General features: G+C 44.7%; 1 protein-coding gene across 1 annotated transcript; it reads right to left on the bottom strand.

The window, feature by feature from the left end:
• Window positions 1-1,445: 1,445 nt before the first annotated feature.
• Window positions 1,446-25,948, bottom strand: Akap3 (A-kinase anchoring protein 3). The gene is made up of 5 exons (XM_041638217.1): window positions 25,574-25,948; window positions 19,520-19,630; window positions 17,167-17,262; window positions 10,618-12,921; window positions 1,446-1,886 (listed from the first exon to the last, which is right to left on the bottom strand). The coding sequence occupies exons 3-5, from the start codon at window positions 17,260-17,262 to the stop codon at window positions 1,731-1,733; spliced, it is 2,556 nt and encodes an 851-aa protein (XP_041494151.1). The 5' UTR covers window positions 19,520-19,630; window positions 25,574-25,948; the 3' UTR covers window positions 1,446-1,730.
• Between the last annotated feature and the right edge of the window lie 69 nt (window positions 25,949-26,017).

Here is a 26,017-nt window from a genome sequence, read left to right as displayed (position 1 = left end):
GAGCAAGCACTCTTTACCACACAGTCATCTTTACCACAAGGTCCATGTCTGGCCTTGTCCCGCTGGTCCTGGCTATTGAACTCAGGTCCTTATGTTTATGTGGCGGATATTTACCAAATGACTTAAGTCCATGGCCTCGTATCAGTTTATTGGTTTGTACAGTTGGGGAATAGCTCAGATTCCCTCTTGCCTCCCTTCACTTTCCCCCTTCTGTAGCTAGCTTGTTCTGATTACAGGCTCAGCCTGGAGGTTAAGGGATTACCCACATTCTCTTCAAAGTGCAGTCTTGGGTTAGGGGCACAGCTTAGCAGGTAGAGTGGTTGCTGCATAACCAGGAGGGCTTGAATGTGGTCCTTAGCACCCAAGTGAAAAGCTGGCTTTGGAGGTGTTTTGATTGGCTGGAACTCAGCCAATTCTGGTTTAGACCCCCCCACCTCCCAACAAGAAATACTGGCTGTATCCTGGTATAGGAGGTCCTTCTATGTGTTGCTTTTATTGGTTAATAAAGAACTGCTTTGAGCCTATGGCAGGGAAGAACAGAACTAGGTGGGGAAAGCTAGGCTGTATGCTGGGAGAAAGAGGGTGGAGTCAGAGAGACACCATGAATCAGCCACTGGAGAAGTGATGAAACTTTGCTGGTAGACCACACCCTTGTGGTAATACACAGATTAATGGAGATGGGTTCAATTAAGATGTAAGAGTTAGCCAATAAGAAGTTAGAGCTAATGGGCCAAGCAGTGATTTAATGAATATAGTTTCCATGTGGTTACTTCGGTTCTGGGCAGTTGGGACAAACAAGTAGCCCCCTGCAACAGTATCCTCTAAAATAAAGCAATAATAAAAAAAAAAAATCTGGGCTAGCAAGATGGCTCAATGGGTAAGCGATTGCAGCCAGACCTAATGAATAGCTTGAGTTTCTTCCTTACCTTCCAGACCTCTCATGGTAGAAGAAGAGAACTGATCTCCTCTGATCTTCACACCTGGGCTGTGGGTAGGCATGTCTTGCCCCAAATAAAGACAGGCATGTAGTTTAGATCGGAACCAGATATGAGGCAGAGGGTCACCTTAAACTACCAAACCTACGGCCTCCACTGCCCAAATGCGAGCATTGCTGGCCTGCACTACCATCCACCACTGAGAACTCAGCTGTAGACCAGTGTTTTCCACTGGCTATGTCTACCACAGCCACAGCTGCTGGAGCTGTTTCACTTCTGTCTTGAACTGTGGATACAGTCGGAGGTGGGCAGTGGTCCCACAATTGTGTAGATTGGACATGGGGCCATACCCACAAACCACAATGTGAATGATTTTCACAGACTGCAAGAAACTGTTTTTTGGTTGTCGTGGTTCTGAAGGATGGAAACAAAATAAAATAAGCCCAATTGTGGTCAATTTTAAGGGAGTAGTTTAATCAGCTCACAGCTAGGACAGCGAGGGAACTGAGTGGGCCACTGGGCTGCTCTCCCATCTGTCCCTGCCCTCCTACCTCTGGTGGCTTTCTCAGAGAGGGTGCAGCTTTACTTTTCAAATAAAAGGAAGCCAAACTTGTGCAGCCCTTTAATTGTAATCTTTTAATTTATGTCCTTGCTCGCATGGACAAGAAAATCTGCAAAATCCAGTGAGTAGCGTTAGATGGTGCATGTGGTGTGGGTGGCGTGAAGGGAACTTTAGGGAGGGAAGCTGAGGGAGTGAGGACATGGCCCACTGCTGGAACACCGGGTAGGCCCCAATCACAGGTTTGCCATCAGCCAGTCCAGCAGCTGCAGTCGCGTGACGTTTCCCACCGCCTCATCTAGCTGTCGCTCCTTCTCATACCTCAACACCGACTGCAGAACCTCCCCGACGCTGAGGCCTTTCTCCACAGCGGCGGCCGAGAGCTGAAGCAGCTGTGGAGAGCAGAGAGAAAGGTGATGGAGGAGTAGAAGACCCCAAAACAGGCTGGAAGGAACCTGCTTGGCTGCAACCAAGAAGCCACTGATGGGGAAACTGGAGTAGGAGGGACTCGGGTTGAGAACAAACTCTCAGGGCCATGCAGCTAAGGCTGGCCTTGAACTGTTGATCCTCCTGCCTCCCCTTCCAAGTGCTAGGATTTTAGGCATGAGCCACCTTGCTCCAAACCAATGGATTTTAATTGTTACGGTTCACGGACTGTAGCCAGGGCCTCGTGCATGCTTAGCTCTTAGCCCCAGCCCAAGAAGACTTTAGCTACAGCTGCTGGTCTCATCACCCACAACACACACAAGTGTTAACATCCCCCGTTCGTGATATGGAATGTGATCTCTCATGGAGACAAATCTTCCACTTTCTCCTTGAAAATGGTGCTTCAAAGCGAGCGTTTGTCAACACTGCTCTTGTTCCCCAATAGTTCTAATGGTTTAGGCTCACCGTACTATAAAAGTCTCCATTTCGGATGGCTTATATTGATTGCTAACTAGACAAGATCTACAATCACTTTGAAACCAAACTTTCGGGTGAGATGAGGGGTTTTCTAAACTAGGGTAACTGAGGTGTGAAGACCCACCCTGAACGTGGGCGGCACCATTTCACAGGCTACAGTTTTAGCACATAAAGAAAGCTAGCTGAGTGCACACATTCATCTCCTCCTCCTTCGTCACTGTGGAATGCAATCCTCCATAGTAAGGAAGTCATGGCAGCAGAATCCTGTGCTCAGTCACATGGACTCCACAATGACAAAGCCAGAGGGAGATGAATGCTTATGCTGGTCTGTCACATGGCCTCCACAGTGATGAAACAGAGGGAGGTGCTGGATGTGACAATACTTGCTTAAAATTCAGGACTCAAAAGATGGAGGCAGGAGGATCTCTGTAAGTTTGAGGCAGCATGCTCTATAAAGCGAGTTCCGGTTTAGTCAGGGCAACACACTTCAGAAAACCAAAGACTAAAACAAGCCAGCCTGGTAGCACAGGCCTGTCACCAGTCTAGTTGGCATAGGCCTGTCAGGACTTTTGCAAGTTCAAGGCCAGTGTGGGCCAGGGAGTGAGTGGAAAGGCAGCCTGAGGACCTCAGCTTCCATCTCAGGTGAAATACACTGGGTGGGCAGTGACCTTGCATGTGCGTGACATGGGTTTGTCCCAGTTCAGGGGCAGGGCAAAATTTCAGCAAAGAAATAAGATGTAAAAAGGAGAATCAAGTGGAAATGTTAGGACTAAAATTACATTAAACCCATAAAATAAGAGGTATCAAATGGAGGAGACCACAGAAGGAAGACAATGGAATGAAGAAATTATTCGAGACTAAAGACATGATAAGCAGAGCTCAGGCAGTGAACACGACTCAAGAGGGCTAGCATCCCCACCCTGAGAATCCCAGAGGAGAGGAGAGGGGTGTGGTATGGAAGAGCATCTGCAGGACCACAGCCAAAAGCTTCCTCAGCTTACCTCACACCAAGAAGCCCAGCTTATTCAAACAAAACAAAATCCACCCCAAGATCTATCACAGAGTATTCAAAACTTTGTTTTCACAAGACAAGGGTCTTATCTGTAGCCGAGTGCTGGGATTACGGGCATCACTGTGCTCAGTCCTTAAAAAGCAAGTTTGGGCCTGTAAACGTGGCTGCTCTTCTAGAGAACCTGCATTCTGTTCCCAGCACCCACATCAGGCAGTTCCGGGGTATCCAATGCCCTAGTCTAGCCTCCACAGGCATACACTCACATACATAGACATACATTTTAAATTAAAAAATTACTTATAAAGATATTTAAAAATATATTTTTGAACTGGTGATTGAACTGAGGGCCTGACATATATTAGGCAAACACCACCACACTGAGCAACATTCCTAGTGCAGAAAACAATCCTAAGAGCAGCCAGAGGAAGCTACAGCACCACTTATAGGGAATTGCAATTCAAATGTCACTTCATTGTTTTTAATCAGTCAGAAGGGGTGATGTTGATGAGATGACTCAGAGATTTAAAACATTTACCATGTAAGCAAGAGGACCAGAGTTTGGGTCCCCAGGACCCACATAAATGCCACATGGGTGTGATGGCCTGCCTGCAATTCCAGCCTCAGCAGACAGTGGTAAGATGTTTGAGAACAGGATCAAATCAGCTAGTTATAACAGTGTCTCAGCAAGCTCTGGATTTGATTCAGAAACCCTACCTCCAAGAATTAAGTAGAAGAGGAATCAAGAAAGAATCCCAATATCAACCTCAGGTTTCCACAAACATTATACACATGTACTGTACCCATATACATGCACCCCCGTGTGTAAACTCATACACATTATACACAGGTACCCATATACATGCACCCCCGCGTGTAAACTCACACACATACACAGGTACTGTACCCACATACATGCACCCCCGTGTGTAAACTCACACACATTATACACAGGTACCCATATACATGCACCCCGTGTGTAAACTCACACACATTATACACATGTACCCATATACATGCACCCCCGTGTGTAAACTCACACACATTATACACATGTACCCCCATGTGTAAACTCACACACATACACATGAGAAAAAAAGAAAAAAAAAGACCACGTAAACAGAAGAGAAAAGACAAACCAGAACTCTTCATCCAGCACAATATACCTCAGGAATGATATTCAAATAAAAACATATTCGTATAGTATTTGCCTAGTGTGGGCCATGCCCAGGGTTTAATCTCCGGTGTAGAATAGATATTAAAGTGACTAAGAGAACTCATTACCAGCAAACGTGTTCTAGAATTACTGAAGGAAGTTCTGTGAAGGACCACACTAGCTGAAGGCAACTGGAAGCCAAGCAAGTAGCTCTCGGTGCAAATGGGTGACTGTTCTTTAACTCCTGAGGAGTTAACACAGATGCCTGAGCCACAGAGTAATACCCAACCAAGACACCTCTTAAAATATCACCACAGTAGAGAAATTAAAATGGAACATAGGAAAATGTTCAAATAAACCAAAAGGAGGCAGAAAAAGAAAACCAAGAAGGAATGTTAGTCAAGGACTGACCCAAATGTATGCTATACACAAAATCCACACTTCATATCTGATGAGGAAGTTGCAAGTAAAACTATAGGAAAAAAATGTAACACACAATTGACTCTAGCACCATGATCAGCTGACCTCTGATCATGAAGGTACCAGAAAATTCATAGGGATCAGATACCCACAGGCTGACCAACAGTAAGTCAGAAACACCCACATTTCTTCCCATGAAAGAATAAATTTAGTTTTCTTCCTGACAGGTATGCAAAAGTTAACTCAAAGTAAACCACCCATAGGTGGCGCTGTAGCTCAGTGGTAGAGTACCTGCTCAGCATGTATAGGGTTGTGGATTTATTCCCCGCAACTGCCGCACCAAGAAAACAAAACCACACAAAGAGCAAAGAGCCCACAGCAGCACCCATAAAAACACACAGATACAAGAGCAAAGGGTCCACATCACTTGTACACAGTAAAGATTTGTCACTCATACTGGTTTAATAAAATGCTAATTGCCAGTAGCCAGGCAGGAAGTAAAGGTTGGGTGACTAGACTAGGAGAATTCTGGGAAGAGGAAAGGCAGAGAGGCAGTCGTCAGCCGGAAGCAGAGGAAGCAAGATGAAAATGTTTTTACTGAGAAAAGGTACCAAGCAATATGGTTAAACATAGGTAAGAATTATGGGTTAATTTAAGTTTTAAGAGCTAGTTAGTAATAAGCCTGAGCCAACAGGCCAAACAGTTTATAATTAATATAAGCCTCTGTGTGTTTTTTTGGGACTGAACAGCTGTGGGACCAGGTGGGACAGAAACTTTCATCTACAGTCAACACACATAAAAACACACAGACACAAGAGCCAAGAGCCCACATCAGCATACACAAGAACACAAAGAGAAAAGTTCATGTGACTTTCTATGTGCAGAGTTAGGCGGGGAGGAGGACTGGACTAAACGCTGGGAGAAAGAAGGGCAGAGTCAAGAGAAAAACCATGTAGCCCCTTGCCAGAGACAGAGGCCAGTTGGAATCTTGCCAGTAAGCCACAGCCACGTGGAGATACACAGATTACTAAAAATGAGTTAAGATGTATGAGTTAGCCAATAAGAAGTTAGAGCTAATAGGCCAAACTGTTTTAAATAATATAGTTTCTATGTGGTTATTTTGGTTCTGGGTGGCCAGGATGAACAAGCGGCCCCTCCTCACTACAATTGTTATTATCATTATTAATTTTAATTCAGTGTCTTAAAATATAGCCCAGTATAGTCTCCAGCTCACTATGACGCTCATCCTCCTGCCTCAGTCTCTCAAATGCTGGGTTATAAGTATGCTACCTAAAACACTGACAGACAATTAAGGAGTCTTCAGCCTTAGGACATATTTTAAAATTCAAAAGACTTCAATAAATAGAGTCCACCACTGGCCTAAGCATGGATAGATGGACAATTCAATGGCACAGAATAGAAAGTTCAGAAAGAATCAAGTGGAAGCCAGTGTGGAGGGGTGGGGGAGGGGAACATGGACAATCAATGACAACAGAAATCTGCCTCCCTACCTTCCACTTTACACATGAAAGTATATAGAAAGACCAGAGTTGTAAATATTTTAAAGCACTAAAAGAAAACCCAAAGCAAAAATCTAGGAAATAAGAAAAGGAAAAACTATCTTAGACTAAATCCCTTATGGTGAAATCAAACAAACTCGAAACACCAATACATAACCTAATGGCACTGCATGGTGGGTGTAATCCACCTGTAAGCCTGTCATCCCAGCACTCAGGATGCTGAGGTAGGAGGCTCTCCAGTGTGAGACCAGTCTGGGCTACATAGTGAGAATAAGGCCCTCTTGAGCTGTGTAGTAAGACTCTGTCTCAACAAATAGGAGAGCAAAATACAGACAAAAGTATGAGAACTCTTATGCTGGAGAATGTGTACCTTCATATATATATGCATCTATGTAAGTTATATCATATGCGTGCATGGGCATTTTATCATATTTATCTGTGCATGTAAAATATATAATATGTATGCATGCAAATTATCCCATGTATATGTGCTGCATGTATATTGTCACTTATATATGCATGTAACCACTTGTGCTAAAAGACAAATATACATTAGCTCTACATGTATGCACATATGTATTTCTAGAAGAAGACATTAGAAACACATAAGTTGCTTTTTCTGCAGGGAGAGCAACACAGAAGTGATCTGATGAGGAGACATCCTTTACTTTCAGTGTTCATCCTTTTTAAATTTTGGGTCTGATCTTGCATCCACATGACCTATTAAAAATAAATTCTATAGTGCTGAAGGCAACTGGGTCCGTGGGCATCCCAGTCTTACTAGGTTCAGTGATCTGTATCAGCATGAAATGCCTATACCTCAACCACTGACAGAGATACAGAGTATCCGTAAATGGATAAAACAGGATTGTTGTATCCTGCCAAGACAGGGTAAGATAGTTTTGAAAAGTTTCTTGCCTTTAAAAATGGTCTGTCAGTTACGTTAGGCCTTAGCCAAAGTTGGTTGCTTCAACACTGCAAAAGAGACTTTGGGTGATTGCCCAGGTAGCCACTTGTCTCTGGTTGCACATTTTGGAAGTTTCTCAATTGCACTTCCTGTTCACTCAAGTAATATTGTTTCCCTTCTCAGATCTTTGATGGAGTTGAAGATTAGATAATTGTAGTTACCTTCCTCATGATTTAGCTAAGTTTAATTTCAATACAATAGTTAGACTCCTTAAAATAGAGTGTTTAATAAAACTTTGGTTATGCGTTCCTTGCTTAATATTGTTTACTGTTTGTAATTTTATATTTGGTATCTGTTCCTATTGTATATAGTTGTATTGGGTTTGGATCGATCTTGTTTAGACAAAAGGGGGAGATGATGGGGAAACTGTCAACCAATCACATCTAGTTAAGGTGTGGGTGTGGCTACCTGGAGCCCAGAAAGAAAAGCTGGGAAAACCCAGGTGCGCACTCTCTCTGAGCAGCACCCTCCAGGCAGATCGGAAGTCGGACCTCCCACTCTTGTAGCATGGGATTTCCCCTTATAACCATTAAAATCTAATTGTTATTCTTGAGCTGGCCTGGATATTTAATGGACCGACCTAATTCACAACACCTGGGGAATTCTAAAAAAGGCTGACTCAGTTGTTTGGGATTGCTTACCCAATAAAATCCAGTTAAAGCTGGGAGGAAGTTATGAATGAAAAACTAGGATCTACAAGAGCAGACACTAAACTATGATTATGACCTATCATTAAAACTTTTCTAAAATGTAACAGCTCTCTTGCTGGGCTCTCTGCAACACCCCACTCCTCCTAGTAGTCAAGTCGAGTAGGGATTCCACAAGGTGCGATCCTGCTGTATCACCTGGTGGCTAATCCCCATCTTCTATCTCAAGTCCCTCAAGCTACTGAATGGCATATGCAGAGTAATACAGTTTTTTTGGACTTGAAAGTCGCTTTTCTCTTTTTCTTTCTTTTGCACCCTGACTCCGATACCTGTTGCTTTAGAATGGGAGGACGCAGTCACTAGAATTCTCCAGCAGCACACTCAGAGAGCATGCTATCAGAGGTTCAGCAACAACTCCTCCCACCTTTCTCCTAGGACACTGGAAAAAGATCTTAGGGACCTAGTTTTTCCAGAAAGAGCTACCCTACAATATGTAAATATTTTGATATAGAGCCCTATTGGGGAACACTTAGATCAAAATATCAGGGTCTTAAATGTCCTAGTCTGGAGGCTACCATGTCTCCACAACAAAGTCCAGGTGATCAGTAGGAATACTCTATGTTGGATGCATGCTGGCCCTGGAGGGATGAACAATCCCGCTGTCTCCAATCACATCAGTCGTTAACCCCATCCCACCAAAGACAAACAGACCCTTAGGGGATGGCTGCATTTTTGTCAAATCTGTATTCCTAAATTTGGATTGATGATGAAAGCATCTACAAGGGGTTTTGGCTCTTAGCCCTTTAACTGGGACAGCCAATCAGAACGATCCTTTAATCAGATAAAGTGGGTTCTCAGAAGCCCCTGGCATGGGCATGACAGATGTCTAAATGCTTTTCTTGTTATCTGTGGCAAAGCATCAAGACTTTGAAGTTCTGATGTTGACTCAGTGCCTAGGTCAGATGGGAGGGCTGCAGGGTTTTGAAAAAATCCGATGTAGCATCAGGGTGGCCCCGTCTCGGAGCTTAGACAGCCAGAGTGCTTTTGGTTGAAGAAGTCGCTAAGATATTTGGAGGCAACCATTAGAAGTCCTAAAAGCCCACCAGATAAAGGTCACACTAATTAAAAGTAACAAAGTTGACTGGAAATAGACAAATGAAACATCAGCTAACCCTCCTAGAAGCCTAGGAGGAAACATTACAATGTGTGATACCCTACATCCTGCCTCACTCACAGCAATGGAAACTTTTCCTGGTCTGCTGCTTGTGCACTGAGATCTTGTTCTGCACCTGTCCAGCTGGGCTGCCTTCAGTGACCACGTCCTGGATCATCCAGAGGAAGATGGTTTGCTGAAGAGAATAGTTAGGTTCTAAGTGGAGAATGTGAGGCTCGGCCGGGGAGCAGTAACCGAGCCTTCCTCAATTACTCTCTTCTACCTTGGCCCCAAAGGCCTAACTAATAGCCCTCATGAGGGGGCTCACTTTCAAAAAAGGAAAAATGATTAATATCTACGATGATTTGAAGAATGCCTTCATGGTCTGTGTGCTCACGTAACCATCTGGAAAGGGTAGAGACTACTGGCATACAACAACTCACCCACAGTTTATAAGCAAGAGATTCTAAGTCTATGAGACTCTCCAACTCTCAATACCACACTGTACAACTTCACTGTACCACTTGTATTAAAAAAAAAAAAAAGAAAACAAAACACTACACTGGGAACTGGAAAGTGATGAGGGCTCAGTCTATAAATCCTATAGCCTAACTTTCCCTGTGTTCTAGAGCAACAGCATGTCTGGATACGTTCACAATAACCATTCCTCATACACCTTACTGGTAACGGTGCTGAGAACAAACCTCTTGCATAACTCTGAGAGGAAAGGCTTTTTGTTACCATACAATCACATTAAAGGCTCCCATGCCATTTTCTGCAATTCAATCTTCTTATCCTTGTCACCAGTACCTGCCAAGCTTCCCACAGTGGTACCTCTCCTCCAGTATGCACAGAAGATAATCTCCTTGGAAACCATCTCTTTTCTGTTGGGCCTCAGGGAATATAAAATCTCTCTATCTCACCTAAAAACTTTAGCATATTTATATCTCATAAATATGTTTGGATCTAAGAGCCAACACTGCTGTGAGATTACACAGCACTGGACCCTTGCTATGTGGAACAATGGTGTTTCCATCCTCCTCAGAGACGGTGAGGCCGATGGACTGCTGCATCCACCACACCAAGTCTCCTGGAGGATCTCCATTTGTGCTCCTGGCACCAATAAATTCAGAAAACAGAAAACACTGATTTTCCTTCCGGCCTCTCTCAGTGTGTTTCTGATTGGTCATGAGCTCAATCTCGCTTTACTCTTACTTAGCTCTGCTGAGGGGCATCTTCACCTTGTCCGTTTCTCCCCTTCCTACAGCTGTGTTCCCATTCAGAAAACCACACCTACTGCAGAACCCAAGCTAACACACGGAAAAGCCTTCTGGCTTTGCTTTCTTACCTTCTCCTGGATCCCTTCATCATCGCCAGCAAAGTACAAAATGGGAACGTTGAGCTCAGAGGCAGCTACCCACTGCAGGACAGCTTGCAGCTGCTTGTTCTGAACGGTGTCAGCCAGGTTGTGGTTGCTGACGATCACCTTGGGTATTTCACATCCCTCGGGTGGCTGTCCTGACAAACCTCTCAGTTCGTTATGGATGGCTAGATAGGCATTCTGCAGGAGGGCTTCAGCTGTTCCCGTGCCCTTGACTGGCAAGCATTCATACAGGTTGTCTGGGAAGGTAGAATTTGGCCTGCTGGCATCCCCACACTTCTCATCTCCCAGCTCTGACAAGGGAGAGTCACAGGACTTGGCAATAATGAGGCATAACTTCATCACAGAGTCCATCAGGTGTTCCACCATCTGCCCGTTCATACGGCCATCTAGCTGGTTGGCGACCATCTTGGTGAGCCCAGATAAGGCACCATCAGTCTCCTCCTCCTCCTCTTCCTCACAGAATTTCGGGGCAGGAGGGGTCACAGGCCTTTCACACTGATTGATCTCTTCTTCCTTAACGCCCTGTGCCTTGGATTCGCTATTACGTTTACTCTTGAATATGGTCTCACTGAGTAAGTTCCGGATAAAATTGAAGATGACACTCATCAGATCCTTCTTCTCTGTCTGTTCTTGGTCACATGTCTTATGAGGAGACTTAAGTCTGGACTCGTCGTGCACTGCCTGCGGCTTGTTGGCGGGGAAGTTGGTGGTGGCAGCAGCTTCCAGGAAGCTCTGAGGGTCCATTCTTCCTCCCTGGGCCAGGTGGTACTGAATCAGAAGTAGGGCCGACACAATCAAGTCTTTGGCCCAGGAATCTGATTCACACATAAATTTTTCAAAAGGCTCTGGTTGCTGTGGAGGAGGGCTTAAGTCACAAGGATTTGGAACCTCAACAGAAACCTCTGGCTGAGGGTGACACGGTTTCACAGTAAAATCGATGCCGGGGGGCTTACAGTCTTTCTGATGAGTCTTGTGCCACATGGTCAGCCCCTCCTTGATGATGTGCTCGCCCAGAGTTTCAGCACAGCTCTTCTCTTTCTCTGGCATGCACGCAGAAAACAGACTCTCTCTCAGCTTTGCTTCCGATTTCATCTCAAAGTTCATGTTGGGTTGCCTAGGATCACCAGGCCGCGATTTCATGGAGATAAGGGAGTAGCTCTCAGACTTGTCCCTGGCTTTCCTTATGTTCTCAGGGAATTTCTTGGCAATCATTACATTGTACAGCTTACCCAGCATGGCATCCATGATATCTGTGGCCTTTTGGCTTCCATGAGAGAAAAAACTTCGTTTCACAGCTGAGACGAAGTCTGTGTCAGTCATGAGGCTCCCTGTGACATTGTGGAGGTTCTTCATGAACGAGTCGATGAGATCGGAGACCACCTCTTTGGCGTGCTTGATCAGTACCTTCTTCAGCAGAATAGTGGCAATGGTGGTGTCTTTCACCTGGATCCTCAGGGTCTTCATGATGGAGACCATCATGTCGGACACCACACTGTTGGCATAGGTCATGATCCCCTGACTGACAGAGTTTGTATAGTCGTCAGGCCTGTCCTGGCCCCTGAACAGCTTTCTCTCTCCAGGTAAGGACCTTCCACCGTCCTTGGCATCCCCTGCATTCCGAGATTCAAACACTTCCTTATAGAAGAAAGACTTCTTAGAACCAGGCTTGTCGTCTGGGCACTTGCCATCCTTGGTGCTTTCCTTGATCTTCAAAGTGCTTTTGTATCTTATACCAGGGCTCTGCACTGACCCCAAGGCTCTGTCTCCAGAGCCCGGAGCTTTGTCACCAGCGATGGTCTTGGAACACGCAGAGACGGTCTCATTCACCAGCTCGGAGGCTACTGTACTCAAGCTCTTGTGGGGTGTGGGCTCATCCCCCATAAAGAACGACTGATGGACACATTTATTTTCAGAGCCATGGATCTTCTCATTGATCTCCTTTCGGGCCATGGCTATCACTAGGTTTGTGAGGCGGTTGGCATAGAAGGAAACTTCATCTATGGAACTCCCATTACCAGCGTGGGCAATGGGGCCCGGAGGAGGGTTCTCCTTGTGTGTCATCTCAAAATGCAATCTCCCCGGACTGCCCCTGTTGGTGGTATTGTAGTAGTCGACACAGAAACCTTTGCGTTGGTCTCCTGGGATAGCCACTTCCTCCCCAAACGATGACTCTCCAGGCTTGAACCTTGAGTCCTGGAACCCTGCTGTACTTTTCTCCAGGTCTTTGCGGAGCCAGCTGAGCACTCGGACAGGATCCGTTGATGCATCCTGAAAAGCAGACATGGTTTCACCCAGTTGTAGCACAGCAAAGATATGGGGTGTTCAGGACAGCCGACAAAGCCAGCCTCCTGAGCTGGCTCCAGCATCACAATAAAAGGATCCCAAGTTTACTGAGCAGTCATGATACTATCAGACACTGAGGATTTTAAGGCTACCATCCCATTTAAACTACTTTCACAATACACCCACGTGCTAATTCTCTTGCTTTCTTCATTTTACAAGGGAGAGAATTAAAAAGAACTGAGAGATTAAGTTAGTGAGCTGTTCGAAATTATAACTTTAATCTGTGATGAAGCTAGAATTCTAAGCAGCCATTAGCTACCACATTACACTGTTTCTACTGCGTAATCATGATGATTATGGGGAGTTCCTACATGAACTGAGCTGCTATGGATGCTCAGGACTGCCTTCTCAGATCTATCTGTTCTGTTGTTTTTATCTTTTATGCTTTGAGACAGTTTCTCTGTGTAGACCTGACTATCCTCAAAGAGAGACCTTGCCCTCTCTCCCTCCTGTGCCACCCTCACCCAGCTATCTGTTGTTTTGAAATTCATGTCTTTTACTATAAGTAGGTTCAGAAAAATGGGAAAAGGGTATCTAATTATTTGATACAGCAAAATCTTGACCTGCATGCATGCGTGTGCATGCACGTGCACACACACACACACACACACACACACACACACACACACTTAAATATCAACTCACTGTAATCTATATGTGGCAAAACTTTAAACCTGAACATAGTACCATGTACATATTTATGCTTTCTTTCCTATTAAATGTAAAGAATTCTGTCAGTCTAGGAATGACTTCAAATATGGTCCATTTTTAAAAGAATAGTGTGTTGCTATAAAGTTGCTAATATGTCATAATAGTTTACTATGAAAGTCAAAGTTACCAGCTACTGGGCTGGGGGATGGCTCGGTGTTCAGAGCACTAGCTGCTTACAGAGAACCTGGGTTGGATTCCCAGTACCCTTGATGGTCACAACTGTCTGTGACTTTGATTCTAGAGGATCCCTCTTCTGGCCTCTACAGGCAGCAGGCACACGCTAGGTGTACAGACAAAACACCCATATGCATATATCATGACATGAAATGAAACAACATAAAGCACTTAAAAATTTACTGGTTGGCCGGGCGGTGGTGGCGCACGCCTTTAATCCCAGCACTCGGGAGGCAGAGGCAGGCGGATCTCTGTGAGTTCGAGGCCGCCTGGTCTACAAGAGCTAGTTCCAGGACAGGAACCAAAAGCTATGGAGAAACCCTGTCTCGAAAAATCAAAAAAAAAAAAAAATTTACTGGTTGCTATTTGTTTCTATAGCAGTAATTTAAAAAAGTTTTTAAAATTATTTTTTGTGGGCAAGCATGTATGTATGTGTGTGTATGTGCATGCACATGCGTGCCTGCAGGGCCCACAAGAGGTATCAGACCTAAGTGTGCTCAGACCACTTCATCTCAGGATGGCAAATAATAGAGGCCTTTTCAAGCCCATTCTGGGCTTCTTCAGAACTCCCAGCAAGGGCTGGAGAGATGGCTCAGTGGTTAAGAGCACTGGCTGCTCTTCCAGAGGTCCTGAGTTCAATTCCCAGCAACCACATGGTGTCTCACAACCATCTGTAATGAGATCTGGTGCCCTCCTCTGGCATGTGGGCATACATGGAGACAGAATGTTGTATACATAATAAATAAATCTTAAAAAAAAAAAAAGAACTCGCAGCAAAGCCAGTGTCATGAGGTGGTCAGGCCAACACAGACGCAGCCAGCCTTTTGATGGCATCAGCAGAATTCTAACTTGGAGGTTGTTACTGCTTTTTATCCAAGTGGAATGGAAGAGACTTGCAGAAAAAAATCTTGTGTTTTGTCTACCATCTGTGTCTAAATAAAAAGTATTTTTCTACTCTCTACGCCAGCTGGCTCTGCTTCTTGGGACACTCTTTCACAGATCCCTAGGTGACACAAACTGATGGAGACAGGAAATGACCCGAGTGCCGCAGAGACTAAGTACTCCTACCCTCTCCTGCCAGGGTGCTGCTCCTGCACCCCCACCCCACTACACAACAGTATCCCGAGCTGTGTGGAAGGAGAATGCCAAACTACTCTTTCCCCTTTCTGAAGCCAAAAACGTTTCACGCCCATGAGGAGGGCACTAGAAAATGCCTTTGATGTTTCAGCAGCTGTTTAAGCTAATGGTAGCTCCCCAGCCCTGCTTTTTGTCTCTGTATCTAGCTCATTAAGGATATGTAATCCATGTTTTCCCCCATCTCCACCCCCGAGTGCTGGAGTCACCAGGTAGGTCACTATGCCCTGCTGGCAGTGACTCATTATTTAAACTGTAACAACTATTGTACAGAAAATCACCCAGCAATGATCATGAACTGTTTTCTTAATTAATGTGCAGTGGTTCTTTACGTAACTCCAAATGCCAGACTGATATCCAATTATACTTATGTCTTAAATTATATTTAAGCTTTACATTATAATTATGTTTTCCCATGAGTGGTAAGGTTCACCATGGCAGAATTCATTTTTATGTTTGGATCTCCTAGGGTACTTCTTGCTCAGTGAAAGGGGTTAGAGTTTTGTTTGTTTCATTTAACTCAATCTGATTTGTATTCTGTTTCTCTACATAAAAGGGCAGAGGAGGATAAACTTCCAACGGAGGCAGTTTGGGGTCTTCAGCAATTTGATATGAGTGTCTGTGTATCTTGTAAAGATTTCTCAGGGCTTTTGGCTCTTATTAATAAAAAAATCTATTTGTATAAACAGAAGATGGGTCACTTAACTTTACATGCAAATATGTGCTAAGCAAATGTTAGTATTCGGAGTAAGGTTACAATAATGAATGTATTGGATTATCTCATCTTTAATGTTGTACTACAGAGTGTGTGTGTGTGTGTTTGTGCGCGCATGCGTGTGTGTACGCGGTGTGTGTTTGAGTATGGAGGAGGACAAACTGTAGGGGTCAATTCTCGTCATTTACCCTTCCAGCATGTGGGTTCTAGTATATGAACTGAGGTCATCTGGCTTGGTGGCAAGCATCTGTACCCTCTGAGCCATATCACTGGTCCAAGATCTTCAAAATCAGAGACTTCAATACAATTAGTTTGGACGTTTCTTCTGCTAGCACCTATTGTCTGTACAGGTCAATACATGGCCATTTAGTCCCAGCTCATTTTGCTCTGTGACTCTGGGACCTGACTCCTTTAAGCATCTCTCTCTTTAGGCAGTGGCCTTTGTCAGTAGAGGCCACAAGAGGGAGAAAAGAGCGGTGCTCTGCCCGTCTAGGTCCAAGCAGCCTTGACTGAGGGTTTTTAAGAGTTTCGGCCTAATGGCTACTCTCTATGCTTACTTCTAGACGCCTGAGGTCTTTCCCTTGCATCTCTCAACAGTGTACTGCCTTTCCCCAGGAAACAGTTTCTAAACATTACAGCACAGCCTAGTTTATTATTTATTACTATCTTCTTATTGGACCCTTATGGACACAGACACCGCTTCCCTCCCTGTAGGCCAAGGATTTAATAAATAATAAGTGCTTGCTGGACGTCCAGGTGCAGTGGCTGAAAGGGGACTTTAAATTTCTCATAATTTAGAGACACCCCAAATTTCAGAAAATTATTTCTGATGTGCCTTGGAAACATTTATTATGTTTCTTACATTGACCAACTGACTGACTGGGAACAAGGTTTATTCCACAATATTTATGTGGAGGTCAGAGGGCAATTTATCCCAAGTTGGTTCTCTCCTTCCCCTGAGTGTGTTCGAGGGATCTAGTTCAAATCACCAGGCTGACGGCAAGCACCTTTACCCGGTGAGTCATTCACCAGTCCAGAGACTCTTCTACTCTGGTTGTTTAAAACTTAAAATGTTGTCATTGTAACACATACTTTTTATTTACCATAACATATTTTCCCACTAAACATCAAACTCAGGCTCAGCAGTCAGGAGCACATACTGCTCTTACAGAGAGCCAGAGTGTGGTCCCAGCGCTCAGTTTCTCACAGACCTGCCTCTGGCCTCCGGCCCCACATGCACATGTCACGCCCCCAGGAATACAGAACTAAAAACGAAAGCATCAGGTATCATAAGCTGCACACTCTGTTGAGGTAAAATGGGAAACGTTTGCTCTGCAGGAGCTCATTTTAGCCATCTTCACAGTGGAGGAAGAATGGTGCTCCTCGAGCACAGTCCAGACGCTCCTAACCAGTGCTGCTGAAGAAGGAGCCCTTACCATTTTCCAGTCCTGGTGTTGGAAGTCTCCAGGTGAATAGACATCAACTTTGCATACGCCATTTTGGCTTTGTAACCAGTCAACCCTATCCGCCATCTGGTAGTATTTAAAAAAAGAAAAAAGAAAAAAAAAAAGAGAAGTTATCCAAAGGTTACATGAACAGGAGAAATAAAGAAACGGCAGAGATGGGAGAAGCAGGAGCCACGCTTTCCACAGAGACCTGTGAAAAAGGCATGCTTCAGCCCACTCAAGCAGTCTTCTTCAGCCTCCGCTCCCACCTGCCACCCAACTCCTCAAACGTGTATCTCTAGAGATGAGCTGGCACCTGGACCGTGCCGTTCATGCTGACTGTACGGTACAGGAACGGACCTGTCGGCTGTCCTGCTTTGTTCCCTACCATCCCCTTCCCGCCCGATTTTCAGTACACACTCTAAACTAAATGTGACAAAATGGATTGCTTTACTTTTCTTTTGCCTGTTCTGTCTACATGAACTAATTTTAACAACAGAAACTTTGCTTCTCATCCATTTCTAGAGCCCTGACTCACACTAGTAATCTTCCCTGAGATCATTCCCTCTCCAATAAGCTAAAGATGTTGGGAGGTTCTCAGATTCCCTGGTTCAGGGTCCAGGATGCAATGGTGACTTGGCTAATGTATCCTTTCACGGCCTCTTTACACTTTGCTCTGTCCTCTCATCTCAGTGGCGGCGCCACCAGCTGCCCGGGCTTCTCCGTGGCATTACCAGCTGCCCGGGCTTCTCCGTGGCATTACCAGCTGCCCGGGCTTCTCCGTGGCATTACCAGCTGCCCGGGCTTCTCCGTGGCATTACCAGCTGCCCGGTCCTCTCAGTGGTAGCATGACCAGCTGTCTGGTCTTCTCACTTCAGAGGTGGCATCACTCTGTGCTAGAGAGCTGAGATTCATTTTGCCTGGCATCCTCTATGTAAGTCACCCGCCCTCACCACCTGCAAATTCTTTCCTCTACCACCAGCCGTCAGCTGTTTTCTTACACTTGCTGCTTTCACTGCCTCAGAATTGTTCATCCCAAACCTCTTTCGGCCTCTGTCTTTACCCTCATCTAGTCTTCAAAACCTTGAAATTGTCTTTGAAATTGTAGCCAAGAACCACAGTGACTTAGGTATCCTGTTGTCAACCTAAAGTGGCAAGAAGGGTCTCTTTGCCCTCACTTTCTTTTCCTATGTCCAGCTTCCTCTTCTAGGTTCCACGCTGAACATCCCCTAGCTAATTCCAAACTCAGTTCCCATCTATAGCACTCAATGGTAAGATGAAATAAGACACTACACCTCTCCCTTCCCCCAGTATCCTGACATCTCCTGAAACAGACATCTAGCTTTACATTCAGGTTTCAGCAAAACACCATTTAAATCCGCTACAGCACAGTTCAACCTCCTGCTCAAAACTGGGATCATGATCACTGGAAGCTCATCGAAAGCCAGGGTGAGTTCTAGGAGTGTGCGTTCATCTGATTCATCGGAAATACTTGTTTCAAAGGATGCTGGCTGAGGTGCATGCCCTTGCTCAAAATGAAGACAAACAGAGACCAAAGGTACACCAAACACGCGCGCAATAAAAGCTGAAAAACGAATGAGAAGCAAGGACGGCTGGGAGGGCTCCTACAGGTAGAGGTGTCTGCTGCCAACTCCCATGACCTGAATTGGACCCCTGAAGCTCACATGCCGTAAGGAAAACCGACCCCCACAAGCTATCTCTGGCTGTCACACAAGCTCCACGGCATGTGTGCACCTGCCTCGCCAGCACACACACAGTAAGTAAAAATGTCCAAAGAAAAAAATTAAAAGTAATGATGCTTATATATATATGAGCATATTGCTTTTGTTTTGGATATTATGGATAATTATTAAAGGAAAATCAAAATATAAAACCCCTGAAGAGCAATTTTCTGTTCTCATAAAGACTCTTATTTTCACACTCTCCTGTCTCTGATTATTGAGCTAGGAAAATCATTTCTGTACTCCTCCAGGTAACAGAGATTTGCTCCCCCCCCTTTTTTTGCAAGTGCTGTATTCCTGAGTCACACTTCTATATACATATTCTTATGCTTTGTGTCATGGGCATGGAAAAAAATAATTATCAGTACTGTTACTGGGCCAAGAAAGGCAAAATTTAGTCGCAGCTTGACCTAGAATGTTGACAGTATAATATCCACAAACAATGGTCTTTTCATCGCGTTTACATTTCATCCAAGTGGGGTGACTCTGGTAGAGAAGACCTAAATCAACAGACTCTTTGTCTTAGTCAGGCTGCCTACACACAACAATTAATCAGATACAAGGTAAGCATAAAGAAGAAAGAAAATGATGTGGTCACTTACTCTTACTGAGGATGGGTTCTGAGATACAAGGAAGACTCCGGATGAGCTTTGTTGGTATCTTCACTATCCCTAAGTCTACCCGCCCCTCCTGCCATGTAATAGATAAGGATTCTGTAAAGAAAGACACAGAGAAAAATGACCAAACTTACATATGGACCGCACTGTTCTTATTACCAAATGATGACTCTGACTTCTTATTTTCATGTATACATAGAAGGGGAGGGGGGAAGCCCAGAGTAAGGTGGAGACTTCTGGGAGGGATCCATATACTACTGTTGGTGTGTTCTGAGAGTTCTCAGATAAAAAATCATTCTACTTTAGGTCGATGATTTCTTCAGTGGCTATTGTTAGTCTCTGCTCTTGAATGGCTTAATGATGAAAACAACCGGTTAATCTCACACACTTCACTAGCAAGCTTGAAGACAAGCAGGTGGGATGGGGAGATCAGAAAACATTTTGTAAGCATTTTTAGAGGGAAATATCTGTCCTCATAAAGAGTTCATAAGCCATGTCTCCAGTTCAACTAACTTCCTTTGTCTAGCTCTTCTGAGACATTAATAAAGGACATTCGTGCATTTTACTCTTGGAATATCTACCCAGCATTAACTGCACACATGCCTCCAAAACGTTCCTCTAAACCCCATCCCTACTTGAGCCCAAGCCAGTTATCCTATTTCTTAAGTCCCTAGCTGAATATTACTGTTTCTCCTTCAAAGTCTCTGAAATAATTCATTTCACAGTCTCATCCTACCTAATATGGCAACTGTCCACAGGTACCCTACCTGCTTTATTAAGTGGCTTCCTGAACAAAGCAAATCCCTCCTAATAGCTAGTACCTTTAAAGTTGGTGCTTAGCAATTCTCTGTTGAAAGAGTGAATATACAAGTCCTGCCCATTTGTAATTCCAGGCAGCTCATTTTTCTTTCTTAAAATTGGGAAAACCTGGGAACAAAAAGAAATGGCTTGCTCAAATGAATTATGATGATAAGCCATATATTCTGATTTTTAAAACTCCAGCGCTTTGGCAATAAGTTTGCCACAGAAAGTTACATCATGGTCAGATCTTCCTATACCAATAATGCAAAGAAATGAACATCCCAAATGTTCAGTACTCTTTTCACAGAGCAGGTTTCACTAGTTTAGTATACCTTGCAAACTCTTGCCTTACATATATTCTAATATTTTTAGTCTATTTTCTGTGTGTTTGTCTGCACACATAAAGCTTGTTGTAGTCAGCTAAATCTCCCTATGTTGTCTGGACGATGGCATTATATACATAGGCACATAACTTTCTTGCCTTTTGTTGTTCAGAAGCCTGAGATACAGTTATGAGAAAAAAAAATCAGAAATAAGACCAAAAGCTGGGGGAGGGTGTCAAAGTGATTATTACCTCAAAGTGAGAGTGCAGACCACGAATGCCAACAGTGAGGCAGGTCTGCTTAGGCCTGCTCCACCCCAGGCCCAACTCTACCAGACACCACCCCACCCCATTCCCTAATTCCTCAACATTTCTAAACTTTTGAAAAGATTAAATTCTAGGCAATATAAATGAGGTTCATATGGGGCTGCTTCATATCTATCTGGTCATATTCTGAAGCTCTTTCAAGCAAAGTTTAGTGTTCATTTTAATATGGGTGAATGCCTTCATCTCCACCCCATCTTCCTCCTCTGTCTGTTCTGTCTGGGACACTGTAGAAACCCAACAAATCTTGTTGACATGGACACTGGAGTTCTCGGTATTTTCTCACCATGGAGTTCAGGACTATGCATCTCAGCACTCACCAAGCCTTCGTGAGGCAAGCCTCTAGCTTTACTGTCCCTTATAGTGTCTTCTTGCCCAGAGCACCATCATACAGATGCTATTCCATGGGCTTAAACCCATTCCCAGTGCTCTGCCGCCTAACCAAAGCTTCGATTCTAAAAATTGTGAGGCTTCAAGTGGATAGGAATCTAACTCAGCTATACCAGCATGATTTTAGAGAGAAAAGAGCATGGGAGTTAGGCAGACAGGAGAGCTGGAAAAGCCGGCAGGCAGGTAATATACCCTACTCTCAACATCACCATCACGCTGGGAGGAGGGCAAGGAGTAAATGCCTCGGGCCTCCAAAATGATGGCCTGGGATATCAGGTCAAACCGTAAGTAACTCAGGAACTTGAGGAAGAGGGAGGGTGTGTGGGATGCTGCTGAGGGAGTCCACTTATTTCCACAGTACTCAAAGATGAAATTAAGACAGGTAGGGCAGAAGCAAGAAGCTGAGCTGGAAATAAAAAAGCTGCCCATCGTCTTCTTTCTAACGACAGGGGATCAGAAAATGGGCTCTCTTACCAACCCCGTAGGCTTCCCTACCTCTGTAGCTCTGGGAACAGCGAACCACAGAAGATTCCAGAATATACTTTTAAAGTCAATAAAGATGCTGGGATGTTCTTGCTCAGCTGAAGATCTTGTTTCCTCCCCCAGCCTTCCATGCACCTCCTTCTTGTTGGGACTAGGGGGGTGACATCAGAATTGCAACTGGTGACGTCACTGTTTCTATAGCAACAATGTGAGGCTGCCTAAGACTGAGTACTCAATAGGAAAAGAGGAGGGGTGGAAATACACTTTATGGCTTTGGACATTTAGTTAGAAGGACTGGCCTTGGGCTGGAGAGGTGGCTCAGTGGTTAAGAGCACTAACTGCTCTTCCAGAGGACCCAGGTTCAATTCCCAGCACCCACATGATAGCCAACAACTGTCTGTAACTCCAGTTCCAGGGGATCTGACACCTTCACACCCATGTACATAAAATAAAATTAAATTATATTAAAAAAAGAAGGACTGGCCTTGCTTTCTCCTATTAATTCAATTCTTTGAGTGTCTGAGATGGGGGAGTACGGGAAGGGAAGTCATGCCAATGGATTTCATTTATTTTATTTTTTTATATTTATTTATTTATTATGTATACAATATTCTGTCTGTGTGTATGTCTGCAGGCCAGAAGAGGGCACCAGACCTCATTACAGATGGGTGTGAGCCACCATGTGGTTGCTGGGAATTGAACTCAGGACCTTTGGAAGTGCAGACAGTGCTCTTAACCGCTGAGCCATCTCTCCAGCCCATGGATTTCACTTAAAACAGTTGAGTAACACCAACAAATTCAGATGGCAGCCGAGGAGAGGATCCTATTTCACACTGGCTTAGCCTGAAATTGTTTGTGTCAAAGCTGGTGACATGGCGCTAACTGTAGGACTGTGTCTCTGTAACTGTTGTTGCTGACTGGATCTCAGGTAACAATCTAACCAAGGAAAGAGTTCCAATGGCTGACAAAAACCACACACACACATACACACACACACACACACACACACCAAACAGCAATAAAAACTCCACAAAATCCCAAACCCAACACATGAAACCAAACAACCCTAACAGACTGGAAAGTTGGCTGGCTATCGGCATCCTTCAGTAAAGCAATGTGTCAACTATCACTTTTTTGTTGTTGTTGATCTTTTTCACCATTAAAAGAGGGGGCTGGGGCTTGCTGGCTTCTGCAGAGTCTTTCCGGGCGCAGGTACCCTGCACTGGGTACCTCCCTAGAGTCTGAGCGGGCACACCTGCTGTCAGCACTTTGCGGGTCACGGGAACAGGAGCGAATATTCTGGGTATTCAGATCAGTGCTCTCTCCCTACTGGAGGATGCCCTGATACCCCAAGTGTGAGCAGGAGGCAGCACTTGGCTCAGAGATGTCAGATGACCCAATTATCACACAGAGATTAGAAGGCAGCTGCAAAATGGGGATGGGGCTGTCAATTTATCAGAACTTGGAAAGTATGTTAATATACCAATTGTGATATGTGATATTAACAAATATGGTAATATATTAAATTGTGAGTTCTGAGCCAAGGAAGGATGAGGCCAAGAAATGCAGGGCAACTCAGCATTACTGAGCTTCGCAGTTAAAGGGTTTCTTTTCTAATTTGATTTGGTCAATGACAGCTCTTACAAACAGTAGGGTGAGCTGGGTCTGGAGGTGTAGACGGGTACTCACAGCACCTCAACTACTCGGGAGAACTGAAGTTCAAGGTCAGCCTCGGCTACAAAGAGTTTAAGGTTAAGGTAACTTAGTGAGACACTGTCGCAAAACAAAGTAAGAAGGACTGAGGCACTTTTGCCTTGCACATCTGGTGCCCTCATTTCCGTCCTCTGTAAATAAAGTAAAAAGTAAACAACAATAGGGAGCATACAGATCTTAACAGCCTTACTCACAAGCAGTCCCTACGCAGGGCCAGTCAACTGCCTATCCCAGCGACGCACACGCACACCTTCTTCTTAGACATGAACAATGGATCCCATCTCCACTGAGCACTTGGTCATCAATGACCAAGTCTAGAATGATTCCCCCAAACTAGGCAGTTTACTGATAAGCTCGAGGTATGTTTCACAGGGTTATTGGGACCACATAAAAAACAGCTCTCCTCAAAAAAGGACAAGAAGCCGGGCGGTGGTGGCACACGCCTTTAATCCCCCCCACTCGGGAACTCTGTGAGTTCGAGGCCAGCCTGGTTTACAAGAGCTAGTTCCAGGACAGGAACCAAAAGCTAAGGAGAAACCCTGTCTCGAAAATCAAAAAAAAGGGGGGGGGAGGGGCAAGAGGTAGTTTATTATGGAGCCAGATATGAGTGACCAAATCCAGGTTATCCTAAGTTTCATGGTCCAACAATGAAAGTTCTTGTAGTAACAGAACAAAAAGAGTTACAAATAGGGCTGGAGAGATGGCTCAGTGGTTAAGAGCATTGCCTGCTCTTCCAAAGGTCCTGAGTTCAATTCCCAGCAACCATATGGTGGTTCACAACCATCTGCAATGAAGTCTGGTGCCCTCTTCTGGCCTGCAGGCATACACATAGATAGAATATTGTATACATAATAAATAAATATTTTAAAAAAAAGAGTTACAAATAAACACTTTTCAGATGCATGTGCTGAAGCATCAGGAGAGTGGGTTATAGTAAATCAGGGAACCCCGGATACAGAGGGACCTCAGATGAGCTCTGATGACATTTTTAGCTCTGCATTAGTGGAATCTAATGGTCCTGATACATCCCCGAAGACTGCAGGAGACAGTCAGAAGGACGTCAGGGCACACAAAGGTGGAAAATAAATGGCTGTTTAGAAGGCTAAGGATAGGCCACGATAATCTGGCTTTGAGTCTGTAACATTCCACCCTCTCCAGTATCATTAAGGTTCTAATCAATTAATCAATTTCTAGGATGTTCAGTGTCCTTGGAACTTCTTTCTGGGAACTTTACAAGTGGGCTGTCTTCTACTCGAGTATATCAAGGGTGACTGGAATGAAGCTTTTAATTTTTTTTTAAATTTGAGACAAGGTCCCCTGGGTTGGCCTGGAACTCTCTCTCCCTGTCTTCCTGCCTCTGTTTCCCGAGAGCTCGGATTATAGGTGTGTACCACCATATCCTGAAAAAGACTTTAAAATGCAAGTGCTTTTTACTTTTCTCAGAACATCCTCAGGCTCCAGGTATCTCTTTCTAGAACAATACAGATTTTCAAAGAGGCCCAGTTTGAAAAGTGAACACCTGCTCTGGGTAAGGCCACCACCGTTTTATTCCCATAGAAAAACTGTTGAATGTCAAGCATGACTTGCGATATTATATCACATTTGAGGACGTTCGTGTTTCAAACCATTTATGAATCTCTAGTAAGTCGCCTGGGGTGGTGACTCATGCCTGAAGCAGTGCCGTGAATATCACAAGTTCGAAGCCAACCAGGACTTCATAAGGAGACCCTGTCTCAAAATTCCAAAAAAGAACTTCAGATTCATAGGTCCGGTTAGTGTGCTTCTATAAACGAAATTCAAAACCAAATAAACACATAAACACCAGCCAACCAAAGCTCATGAGAGGGGACTGATCACCACCCTGGAAAGGTCAGAGTCCTTGGAGAGGTCACCTATGTGTAGGTTTGGATTGGTGCAGACAACTAAGCAAGCATTCTATGACCTGGGACAGTGAGCACTAGAGCCCCAAAGAAAGTTCGTTCTTGAAGGCATCCACGAGCACTTACTTCGGCAGCAGGGAGAGAGAGGGCGCCTCTGCGTTCCTATTTCTCCTCTCCACTTGTGCACTCCGCGCAGACCCTCGCTTTGCTTGAAAAGTTTTTCCTTCTTGCAACTTCGCGACTGCGGGGCTACGTCTCCTCCATCCCAGCCCCAGGCCGGCAGAGCTGCCTGACTCTCGGGTAATAGCCCACCAAGTGCTGGACTTTGAAGGCGGGCCATTTTGCATGCCCCGGAGTCAATCCCTGGTTGAGTCTGAACTGCAGACTCCACAGCAATATAAGATGATCTTCACAGCCCATTCCAGAACCGGGATTCGGTTTTCCCCTTCCTTTCTTTTTTCTCTCCTCTCGTCTGCTTTCACTCCATTCTCATCGCAAGCCGCCAGGTCCGTTCTCAGTCGGCGCCTGCGCAGAGAGGTCGGCGAATACCATTTGGCCCCGCGTTATTGC

This window comes from Microtus oregoni, unplaced genomic scaffold (assembly GCF_018167655.1).
Source record: "Microtus oregoni isolate MIOR12 unplaced genomic scaffold, Mior012 000002F_ref0000024, whole genome shotgun sequence".
In the NCBI taxonomy this organism is placed as follows: domain Eukaryota; kingdom Metazoa; phylum Chordata; class Mammalia; order Rodentia; family Cricetidae; genus Microtus; species Microtus oregoni.
The sequence above is the reverse complement of the archived record's forward strand: the minus strand, read 5'-3'. Positions and strand labels throughout refer to the sequence as shown.

Coding starts and splice junctions, on each gene's coding strand:
- Akap3 (XM_041638217.1), bottom strand. CDS start 17,262: ATGGCGGATAGGGTTGACTGGTTACAAAGCCAAAATGGCGTATGCAAA. Junction 12,922..17,166: donor AACACCAGGACTGGAAAATG/GTAAGGGCTCCT, acceptor TCTGCTTTTCAG/GATGCATCAACGGATCCTGT. Junction 1,887..10,617: donor ATGAAGGGATCCAGGAGAAG/GTAAGAAAGCAA, acceptor TGCTCTCCACAG/CTGCTTCAGCTCTCGGCCGC.